The 11,554-nt window shown below is 50.5% G+C and overlaps 1 protein-coding gene across 1 annotated transcript; it reads left to right on the forward strand.

Annotated features, from left to right (window-relative positions):
- The first annotated feature begins 7,254 nt into the window (after window positions 1-7,254).
- On the forward strand, window positions 7,255-10,915 carry LGALS1 (galectin 1). The gene is made up of 4 exons (XM_054632065.2): window positions 7,255-7,400; window positions 8,875-8,954; window positions 10,142-10,313; window positions 10,707-10,915. The coding sequence occupies exons 1-4, from the start codon at window positions 7,392-7,394 to the stop codon at window positions 10,848-10,850; spliced, it is 405 nt and encodes a 134-aa protein (XP_054488040.1). The 5' UTR covers window positions 7,255-7,391; the 3' UTR covers window positions 10,851-10,915.
- The last annotated feature ends 639 nt before the right edge of the window (window positions 10,916-11,554 follow it).

The raw sequence follows: 11,554 nt of genomic DNA on the forward strand, positions 1-11,554 counted from the left end.
CTAGGAGGGAACCAAGCAGATCTCCAGTGTGGATCCTATCTTTTGCATGAGGTGTAGACAGTTGACACCTGGACTAGGCTGAGCACCAATGGTCAGCTCTTCCCAGGTGCTGCAGGCTGGCAAAGCCCAGCTTGGGTGTTGGTGGGCTGCTTCAGCACCTGCTCTCTGCCCAGGGTGCAAAGGAAGCTGGAGAAGCCAGAAGTGAGGGAGAGAAGGCCCTTGTGTGGGACATGATGATGGGTGGTGGATCTTCTTGGTGGCAGCAGCAGAAATGGCTCTGCAAAGGGCTTCTTTGGAAGGATCCATTTGCAAAAACTCCCAAAAGAGCAACGCAGCCTCACCACAGCAGTGATGTGTGCATGCCCACCAGCCTCAAAAGTGTCTGGGCCCCCTTGGAAGGGAGTGGGAACCGGCAGCGTGGCAGAGAATGACACATCCCAGTGCTTTGCACAGCCTCCAAACTGTGATAGCATCAGAAAGTGCCCGGCACTTTCTCCCCCCCAATAGTGTAAGCCTCAGGGAAATGAGGGTGCCAAGCCCTGCTGAAACACCCTCCCATTTCATCAGCTGATCCTGGCAGATAACAGACAGCTTACCAGGATAATTGTTCCAGCTGGCTCTAGGGTGGCAGGCAGCAGCTGCCTAACAGAGCTCACTGACATCTAAATGTTTGGGGCACCCAGTGAAGGATGGCACATGTTACTGAAACCCCCAAGGGCGTTTTGGGGGACTCAGAGTCCCCTGTGGAGGACAGTCCCAGGCTGCACCAGCTCCATCCCTGCCAGAAGGATGCATCCATGCTGGGGAATGATGAGCTGTGCCACCCACCCCACAGGACCCCCAGGAAGAGCAGCTGCATGTCTGCCCAACACAATTCTGTTTTCTCCAGCCCTTGCTGTCTGGTGGGGCCCCATTCCTCTCTGGAAAGGCCAAGTTGGTCTTTTGCCCGCCTTGGCTTCTGTTCAGCTCTGTTGATGCCTTGTGGTCCCATGTGCTTTGGAAGCTCTCCAAGCACGAGATGTGCCCCTAATACCAGCTCGTGGGCTGGCTGCAGATGAATGCAGATGCAATGGCCCAAGCAGGGTTTGTCTCAGGGAGTAAAACCTGATGTGCTCAGGCTCCCTGCTGAGACGGAGCTGGTCTCACCTCCTGAGCATCTCTGCTGCTGTTTCTGACATGTGTGGAGACTAACATCACAGCCCACACCCTAGGTACCACTTCCCATAAACACAAAAAAATACCAAACAGGTGTTTTCAGGCTTCTTGTCATTCCTGGCAGCAAAGCCTGCTCACGGCAACCCTATTCTTCGGGATTATCATTCCACACTGGTTTTTATGCACATTGCTTGCTGAAAAATGGCATGCAGCTGAGTTTCGGTCTCAAGGGTGTTGGAGGAGGACGTGCCTGTGTTCCATGAACATATTTCTCCTGAGCACTGCTTGTTGGAAGACCTGAAACCAGCACCTGGGTTGCTGCAACATGTTCAAACACAGCATCCACTTACAATTTGCATATTAAGTACAGCAAACAAATTTCTGCCTGGCGCATCTCAAAAGTCACTTTAACAAAAGACAAAAAGTGAGACAGCAAATATGCCTCAGCAGGTTGTTTCTAGGCTTGAAATAGGCTCAATAAATGGCAGGTTCCTTAGGCACCTCAAGGACACCAATTTGGGTGTTGCAGCAGCACAGAGCCGGTGGCCACAGTCAGGCGATAGCCAGCAGCTCTCCTGCTCGGGCACACCTGTGATGAAACATCTGACCCTCATGCATGGAGCTACATTTCCTCGCCCTTGAACTTCCAGCACTAATGAGCAGCACAGGAATAATTCTTGGCGTCATATTTTAGCACAATTATACTTTTCAGTCCTGCAGCGTGGTGCTGGGCTTGTATTGCAGGCCCTCTGGAAGTCATTAGCCAACATCCAGACAAGCAGTGGCAATGTTTGCCCCTCTATAGTCAGCATCTGCTGAGCTCGCAGCCCTGCTTTCAAAATTTGTCATTTCTTATAGGTTACGTTTGAAGCCTTGCCTTCAGAACCCGACAACCTGAACAACACATGCTGCACCCCAACTCACTTTCACTTCTATCTTTACCTTTCCTTCTATGTCTTTGCCTTGATTTATTTGAAGAAAATTGGAAATTCATGCCACCGGTCAGAAGTAGATTTTCCACTTTTTTAAAATAAGAAAAATATTATCAGCTTCAAAGTCAGAGTTGTATGAGGTCCCTAACTGTACTTTGTTCACAACAGAACTTAAGACTCGCTCCATTCACTGTCCGGCTCTTCCCAGTTTGCTGTTCCACTCCAGCTCAGCACCAATTGCCAGGCTTTGTTTAACCTGTGTTTGCAGCTCTTGGAAATACTCTACATGCAGCAACCCACTGGTCCAGGCTATGTCATTGTGAACAACCTCTGTGTCAAAACCAAGAACGTGCTTTCCTGAAGCGTTCCTCCTTGACTTGCCTTTGCTGTGCTGCCCTGGGCCAAGCACCCTTAAACTGAAGAGCAGATGGCCTGGAGCCTTCCTGATTAAAGATCTGCTAACCTATGCTCCAGCAGCCTGGCATTCAGGATCCTTCACTCCAAGGTAACCAAAGGCTTTTTTGTTGTTCTGTCAGTATTTCCAGCATGGTCAGGTGAGGAGTCCCTCTGCCTGTCACCCCAGCAGATAGAGGAGTTAGCCCTCATCAGTGGGCGTCTCCTCGCTGATCTCACATGGCAGAACAGCACTTGAACAGCTTGGGCCAACCACCTCCATGGGCTGACACAGGCTGGTCCATGCTGCCCATGGCCACAACCCAGCACCGAGCTCCCTCCCTGCCTCCCTGGACAAGATGCTGTGTCCATCCCACAGCCACAGGGATGCCACCCCACTGACAGACCAGGACCACTCCCTTCCCCACCAAGTGCTGCAAAGACGGCAGACTTTGCACCCCAAAAGGCAAGATGGAGCCCAGTGTGAGCAGCCAGAGGTGCAGGGAAGGAGGTGGGGACCATGGGTTTGGGAACCTCTTGGGATGCACCCAGAGGTGTGTCTAACACATCCCCAGCATCATTAGTGCAAGGAGTCATTCCTGCTTCCCCAAGCTGTAACATCAGGCTCGCCCAGATAAATCATTTGTCCAGGTATGCTTTGATAACATTTGCAGGATTATCTTCACCACTTGGGAACATATTTCCATACTGATTTAATGAAAGCAGGGATTCTGGAGTCAGCAGGAGTTGGAGCCTCACAGACGGTTCCTAATCCAGGAAATTGGATGTGGTTGAAAATGTTTCAGCAGTCAAAGCTTGGGAGATCCTGCCGTGGCTCATTCCTGATGTGAGGCTCTGTGTCCGCAACATAATAAATCTGAGTTTAGCACACCTAATTCTTAGTTTAAAATACCACAGGCCACATAATACAAAGTGGCTGAACAGGTACAAAGGCTCCCTCCCAGTGGAAAGGTGTTGCAAATCACTGCAAGAGTAACTGCAGCCAAAAGAGGCTTTTGCCAGTTGAAGAGTACAATGTACAAGTAGGCTTTGGTCCACAGGCTTTTTAGTCCGGCCCTTTCCCAATTCCTCCCAGGTCATCACTCAGGATGCCCCCTCTATTGCTGCAGCCCTCACACGAAGATCTGGGGCAGATCTTTGCTCTTTTGCTTCAGACACTTGCCTGACTGGGTTTCTCCTTTGGCAGCTGCCAAACCACCTTGTTTCGAGCCGCCCCTCGGCTCGGCCCATGTTTCAACTCAACCCCAGACTTGCACCAGCTGGACTCCAGCCCTCAGCCCGCAGCACCAGTCTGACTATGCTGAGGCACACCAGTGCCTATCAGCCAGACCAGAAGGCATGCTCTAAATCAAAGCTACTCGCAGTGATGAAACTCTCTCTTAGCAATCATGTTTCCCTCTTCAACCTAAGGTGTATTGCAGCTTAGAGGTTGGGAGGTGTGAGATGTCCATGAGGGAGGCTGTGATCTCAAGAAAACGTGCCATCTCAGCAGAGGGAGATCAGCCTGGGATCTTTGAGTGCCAAGGAGAGTGTAGGAAGAAGGCTGAGGCCCTGAGAGAAAAGCCCCAATGAGCCCCATGAGCAGCCCTAGGGACAGACAGGGATATCTGGCCCCTTGTATGGGAAAGTTGGGTCACAGCCAGCACTGGGGGATGGGTTCAGGCCCCAAAGACATTAAAAGCTCGAGGACTGTCTGGGATTGCTCACAAGGGCAATTTGCACTTTCCAAGGAGAGTGAGCAGATTGTGCAAGGAAAGGCTAGCGAGAGGTTAGCCAGTTGCTCCCAGGAAGCAGGTGACTGAAGCACAGGCCACACTGGAGGTGCCCATGGTCAGGACCTGAGTGGGGTGCCTACACCTAGCATAGTACATGCTTGGTGGGGTCTTTGCTGTGATGCCTGGGCATGAACATCTGTGTGAATTTGGTCTGTCCCCATCATGGCAGCTGGCTCTTCTACACCCCCTTTTCCTGGCCCCGTCCTGTCCAGGACACAACCCCAGTTTGCAGAAAGCAGGTGCAGATGCAAACACCACCTGCCTCACCCTCATAACCAGAGGTGAGGCAAAGCTGAAGTCATATCCCACAGTCATTACTCCTCTCTCCACACTCATGGCTCCCTCTGGCCAAGAGTTTGGCATGGACAAGGGCGCTGTTTGAAGCAACAGCATCACATCCACTCACTCCCTTTGGACTGAGCAAAGAAGACCTTTGCCCCCCAAGTTACAATGCAGATCAGTGACTGTCCCTCTAATACAAAGCTAGGATTTGAAATGTTATGCAGGAAAGCTCTTCTGGTGAGGAGAGGCAGGAATGGTGGAGAAGAGCCCTGTCCCTGTGCAGAGTTCCCACACAAGCCCACAACACTGTAGTCTGTTGTGATCTGTCCTCATCTTCCTCATCTGCATCCTTTGCAGATCAAATGGGCTGCTAAACTGCTGGCACATCCCCTGGCTGGCCCACTGCACACTGATAAGGAAGGACGTGACAGGCGGTGAAGACTGCCAGCTTAGCCAGTCTGGCTCTACCCTTCCCAACCCACAGTGGCTCTTCCTACACCACATTGCTCCTGAAAATCACAGGCAAGCACCTCTGTGTCTCCAGTGTGGTGGAGTAGGTGTCAGTACACCTGGGGACACCATCCCTGCCTGCTGTGACACCAGGGTGAGCAGGGACCTTTCCTCCCCTCAGTTCAGCCATCCCTTGTGAGGATGCTGATGCTGAAGTTTTAGAGTTTGTCATCTCATCATGATGTCTCCAACAAGAAGGCAGACGTGACATTGTCCTGATGGTGGTGGCCCCTGGCCTGCAGGCAATGGGACACCCTGTGGCCCCCTTGCCTGTGGTATTAGCCTGTTGTGCTAATGCTATTTAATTCAAGGTTTCATGAAAGCCAGTGGAGACAGCTGGACTTCTATCAGACAAATACAGGCTGCCCGAGGTAGACTCAAGCCTGAAACCTGAATTTCCTTGATGTGAAAAGCTCTTTAAGCACCTTCTCTGGAATGGTAGCCCCTCCTTCATTATCATCTCTTAGCCATTAGCTGGTCTCTAATCTCCCCAGCAGCATTTGGAGGAAGGTCCCTGGACAGACATAACTCAAGGACTTGGCGGCTGCTAAGGCTTGGTCACAGTGCCCAGCTGCCAGAAATGCTGCAGAAAACACAGAACCTACCCCATCGCTTTTAAAAGGCCTCCTCCACCTCCGTCTCCAAGAGAGCAAATATTTACACATTTCCCTTCCCCATCCAACAGTCCTGACTAGTCCAGCCCCCTAGACCATAGCTCCAGCAGCAGCTCAAGTACTTGGAGAGATGCCTGGGGTTCAGTCCCACAAAACCTTGGATTTGAAAGGAATTGATTTAATAACACACACATCCCAAGTAGAGGGAGGCTGACTCTATTTACTTTTTCTCCTCCTCATATGAAGCACTTCTTGTCCTGCACCACATGATCCCTTGATCAGGCTCAAGACTGAACCCCAAGGCAAGTGAAGAAGGAGAAAGGGGGAGTAGGCATGTCAGAGCAGAGAAGACCAATTTGGCCTTTACTCTAGCCCTCTTGTGTCACGGAGTGATCAGCAACCTGGACAAAGTCTGGGGCCTGTTTCTGCCCTCTCCAACAGGCAGGCAAGAGGGTCTCTCTGCTACCTCTGCTGGCATTGATGGCATCAAGTGGAAATACTCAGTAGTGCCATCCTCAGGGGTCATACTGGAGGAGGGTAACAGGGCTGGGGACTCTCACATCCTCAGCAGAGAGGGAACTGATGGGCCTCACAGTCATGGAAGAAAAAATTGTTTCAGAGAGTTTCAGTTCTGGGCCTCTTAAGGAAATCACAGAGCGTCTTGTGACTTAGAGACAAATATGCAAGACAAGGAGAGCTCTAAGCCACAGGCTTGGCACGCTGCCTGAATTTTTCCCTCCTCTTTCAGTGTAATTACAGTTGAGCCATGTAGTAATTGGGTAACTTTTTCCAAAGGAATCCTTTCACCCAGTGAATCATACTTGCCACAGAGAGAACACAGAGGCAGATAAAAGACACATAGATCCTATGGCTTATTGTGATAGAAGCATTTTGCCCCCATCCCCTTCTTCCTCGGGCCCCTAGCTGTGCTCAGGATAGAAGCAACAGCCAGGCATGGCACTTTTCCAGATAATTTCTTCCTAACCTTCCAAGGCGGCTTCCTCCTGACTCACTCTGCCCTGCAGCCAAGATGAACTGTACAGCTTTGAAGGTACCTATGGGTTCTGTAGAAAAAGGACTGTTTTCCCTCCTTTTGTTCCCATACCTACAAAAGTGGGTGGTAAAGTCTGGGTCAGCAGCTGGGCAGTCTCTGGGGACAGAAAGGATTCATAGTGCAGCTGGGTGACTCTCGATGCAGCTTCAGTCCTCTGTTACTGAGGTTTCACCTGGGCTACAAAGAGCTTCTGAGGCACTATGTGTGCTCAGTGACATTTCTTCTACTCCTGATTTAACCAGAGCCGAAGATCCCCCCCCCACTACAGATCCTTCCTGCCAAGTCTTGATCCATTTTCCATGCGGGATAAAAGCCTTGGATAATAAAACATTCATTGTAAAACTATTTTCCATTGGATTCATGGCCACACACAGCTGGATCTCCTCCTGGAGTGGCCCGCAGCCTGCTTGGAAGGGCTGCACTCAGCATCCAGGAGAGGAGGCTGGGTGAGTGTGGGAGGAGGCAGCTCTGTCTAATAGACCCTCCCTCCTCCCAAAACCAACCCTGCTCCCCTTCCCATTGGTGCATGGGGTGGAGAAGGGCTGGGTCAACTCAGCTCTCCATCTATTTAAAGGCAAGGGTGGGGCTCTAGGAGTTACTTTCCTGGGACCCTTGCGCCTCAGCGGAGAGGAGCAGTACCCTGCAGAGCAGCACCATGTCTTGCGTGAGTAGGGAAAGGGACAGGGCAGCTTTGCTGGAAGCGGGACTGTGTTGGCTGGGTGTGAGGGCACTTGTACTGGCCTGCATATCAACCCCAGTGTCAGAGGGTCTGTTAGAGCTGGGTCCCTGCTGCATCCACTACAGAGTGTTGGCTGCTATTTTGCGTTCTGGTTCTTTTTTCCTATAGGATCCCTTTGAGGCAGTACGTGTGGGGATCCTCTCTGGGCTGAGTCCTGACCTGTTTTACTGCAGCTCTAGTCTGGAGAAGCTGCTGCAGTAACATTTATTGCTGTCTGAGCATCTTCTCTGGGCAGCCTTGCTGCTTGCTTTCTGCTGAAGTTTTCATGAGTCATTGAATTGTTATTCTTCTCTTTCTTGGAAGGAGTGTGCTGTACAGAAGTGTTCTGTGAATGTCAAGGACTGCATTCAAATACCTGAAGTTAGAGAGGTTATCTTAAGGGCAGGTATCAAGAGTATGGGGCCAGACTCTTTACAGAGTTGCCCAGCAACAGGGGAAGGGGCATGAGGCACAAACTGAAACAAAGGGAGTTAGAGTTGAATATGAAGAAAAACTTCCTCACTGTGATGGGACTGAGCACTGGAACAGGCTGCCCAGAGAGGTTGTGGAGTCTGCTGCTCAGGAAGTATTCAAAAGCCACCTGGACATGACACTGCAACCTGCTCTATGTGAACCTGCTTTAGCAGGGGGGTTGGGTCTCCAAGATCCTTTCCTTAGCTGTTCTGCTAGGGAGATGCTTGTGTTAGAAGAGTGATTACACTTCTTTGACTTGATTAAGCAAGGATTGTCCCAAGAGCAAGCTTATTTTTTAAGGTGGGATAGGAAAAGATTTTCAGTATTCTTGAGGTCCTGGCTCTGCTGTGATGAAAAATGAATACATATGGGTTTGCCAGGATGCTTTGGTCCTCCTAGAGAGAAGGTGGGGGGCAGGTATCTCTGTGGAGCAGAAGAACATTCTTGGAAATACTGAACCTACATAAAAAAACAAGCTGAAGCTGTTGGGAGATGGGAAGCAAGGTGTCTGAGTCCTTGGACCTGGGCAAGGCTTGAAGTTCAAACACGAGCTAGGGGAAGGGAGTGGAATCTCCATCCATGCCATCCATCCCAGACAGATTTGTGTGGGATGACACAAGACCCGCAAGGCACATGGGTGTGTTTGGGATGGGGTGGGTGTGATTGGAGTGTGCAGGTGCTTACACTTCCCTGCTGTGAAATACAGACATGTTGATGAGAGCAGCAGGAGACAGATTAGGAAATCGAGCTCCAATCAAAGGTACCATGTGATTGGGGTAACTTCTCTGGGATGTCCTTGCTGCCATGCCCTAGGGCAAGGGAGCTTCCCTGTTTCTCTGTGGGTCCAAAGCAAAGCAGGTCTTGTAAGGCAGCAGGGAAAGCTGCCAATTCAGAACACGTGAGCCAGCAGGTACTGAGTTAATGTCTCTGCTTCCACATTCCCCAGGGACCAGTGTGCACCAACTTGGGTCTCAAGCCTGGCCAGCGCCTCACTGTCAAGGGGAAAGTTGCACCAAATGCCAAGAGGTGAGTTAGGCTCTGCTGCCCAGGCACAGCCAGAGCACCGTGCTAAGAGGTCTGCAAAAGGACTCTGTCCCTTGGGTAGAAGAGGAGAAGGGGTTAACACCAGCAGTGCTTCCAGTGAGTCATCACCTAATGCACGTTGCAGACTCAGTACTGCCAAGGGGCTAAGCCAAAGCAGATGTGAAGTTCCAGCTGCACACACTGGCAGTGACCACATCCTTCTAGTGCAGGGTGAAGGAAATGGAAGCTGTGTCTATACTGAGATCTGGTTTGAGATCATCTGCTCCACCACATCCTCTCCCCTGCATGAAGATGCCAGGAGTAGGGACATTTATGGTGCCCCCATGGATTTGGTGCTCTCACATGGCAGTGGGGAAAGAAGGAAGAAAGGTGGTGAGCAGGCAGGTGGGCAGAAGTGGAAATGTACCCCTAAATTGCAGGGACTGGGGTGGCTGGGATCCCAGTGAAGCCTGTGCAGAGCCCCCAGCCCTTGTGCAGGTCTGTGGCTGGGGGCCCTTTGCAGGTAAGGTGGAGCCTGTAGCTGCTGTACCAGAACTAGCGGTGTTCCAGGAAACAAGTCCCAGCTCTTCCCAAGGCCTTTGAAGTTTGATACTGTCTGAGTGAAGCCTCCCAGGCTTTCTCTTGCCAAATAATGTGCCTCTTCTCATCTGGGCGAGAGGCCTGAAGGCAAGGTGGACACAAGGCTAGGAAACTTCCTCCCACTGCTGTTGCAGATACTTTGGGATGGCTAATGACATGGTAATTATTTCAGCTGCCTGCAGGATGGGGAGAAGGCAGTGGCTGTCAGGTAGGATGCAGCACTAGCGAACTGTTCAGGACTGAAAGGAATCTATGGAAAGCAACTAACTCCTTGGGAGTCGGTTTGAGTGTATGATAACTCTGTTCAGGGCACTGTGTACTGAACCATTCTCTTGTTAAAAGCTTTGAGGAAGTGGTGTTCTCCCAGGGATGGCACTCTGCAGCCTATCACCCCTAAAAAGTGCCCCTTACAGCATCATCTTTTTAGGGAAGCTGCATAATTTAGCAAAGGGTTTCTCTTAGGTTGCCCTTGGCAGGGCTTGAAGAAACAGGCCCAGGGATGCTCATGGTAATGAGAAACATGCTACCATAGTATTGACTTTATTTTTTTCAGCTGTATTGATGTCTGCTTTTTTTTTTTTTCTCTGCAGCTTTGTGATGAATCTGGGCAAGGATGCTACCCTCCTTGGACTTCACTTCAATCCCCGTTTTGATGCTCATGGCGATGTGAACACCATTGTGTGCAACTCAAAGAAGGTGGAAGAGTGGGGTGCAGAGCACAGGGAGGCTGTCTTTCCTTTCCAGAAAGGGGGCACAGCAGAGGTGAGCCATGCAAATATTTATATATGTATATACACTCTCTGTACATGCTGTGGAGAAGGGAGGGTGTTTGGCACAGGGCACCTGGCTGCAAGGGCTGTCTCAGGGCTGTCTGTACAGGAGGTGGCTGGCTTCTCCTGCTTGGCCAGTGCCACCACTCGGGGCTCTGAGCTCTGATGGAGGGTGGGGATCAAATGTCTAAGCTCCATCTGTCTCAAAGATGTTGCTATTGAACAGAGCAGGGAATGGGCATCTCTTGGGAGACCAGAATAACACTCCTGCTGTTGATGAACAGGTTATTCTACTAAGCTTGTTCACCCTGTGAAGCAGAGGGTGGCACAGCAGTGCTGCAGAGGTTTGAGGAAACTTTCTCTAACTTTTCCATTTGCCTTGCAGATCACTTTTGCTGTCAACCAAAATGATGTGACAGTCCACCTGCCAGGCCACCAGTTCACATTCCCTAACCGGCTTAACCTCTCTGTCTTTGACTACTTTGATACACAAGGGGACTTCACACTCCAGTCCATCAGCTGGGAATAACTTCCTCTGACACCTCCATCTCAAAGATACAGAAAAAGCAATCAATAAATAAGAGTTTTGATGTATTAAGTCTCAAAATCTAATCTGTTTAATATTGCGAATCCTCATGGGTCGGGCACCTTGCTGGGAGTGGGTGGATAGGGGTAGCCAGTGTTGCTGGAGTACCCTAAGTGGAGGCAATTGTCCCAGCCTTGGGCCTTGAAAGTCATGGATGGAGAAGAGAATGAAGGTTAATAGCCTGGGAACACAGGTTAAAAATCCAAGGAGAGTTGCAGGAGGAGGCATTGGGGCTAATTGTCACTCAGAGGAGAGTAAAAACATCCTTTAAGCAAGGTCACAAGCTGTTGAGGTCTAGACTGACATTTCACACTGCCTGAATAAATTACCTAAACTAAGCACTCCTGGCTGACATCAGACAGAACTGAGTGGCTGGGCTAGCTGAGCCTAGTGGGGCATGGAGTGAGGGGAAGTCCTCAACTGTGCTAGTTTTGGCTGCAGCCTTCTGTAGAGGCTGTAGGAATTCCTATTCCTATATCTGCTTGGGACCTCTTACTGCTGTATGGAGACAGTAGAAAAGCTGCCTTGCTGGGTGTGGCAGAGCATGTAAAGGGTTCCTCATCCAAATCCTTTCTTCCAGTAACTGTAGGAGCACAAAGTGTTGTGCTGTGGCACAGGAGGGCAGTAACATGGAGGTGTCTGATTTT

This window comes from Agelaius phoeniceus, chromosome 5, assembly GCF_051311805.1.
Source record: "Agelaius phoeniceus isolate bAgePho1 chromosome 5, bAgePho1.hap1, whole genome shotgun sequence".
Taxonomy (NCBI): domain Eukaryota; kingdom Metazoa; phylum Chordata; class Aves; order Passeriformes; family Icteridae; genus Agelaius; species Agelaius phoeniceus.

Coding starts and splice junctions, on each gene's coding strand:
- LGALS1 (XM_054632065.2), top strand. Junction 8,955..10,141: donor GTTGCACCAAATGCCAAGAG/GTGAGTTAGGCT, acceptor TTTTCTCTGCAG/CTTTGTGATGAATCTGGGCA. Junction 10,314..10,706: donor AGAAAGGGGGCACAGCAGAG/GTGAGCCATGCA, acceptor TTTGCCTTGCAG/ATCACTTTTGCTGTCAACCA.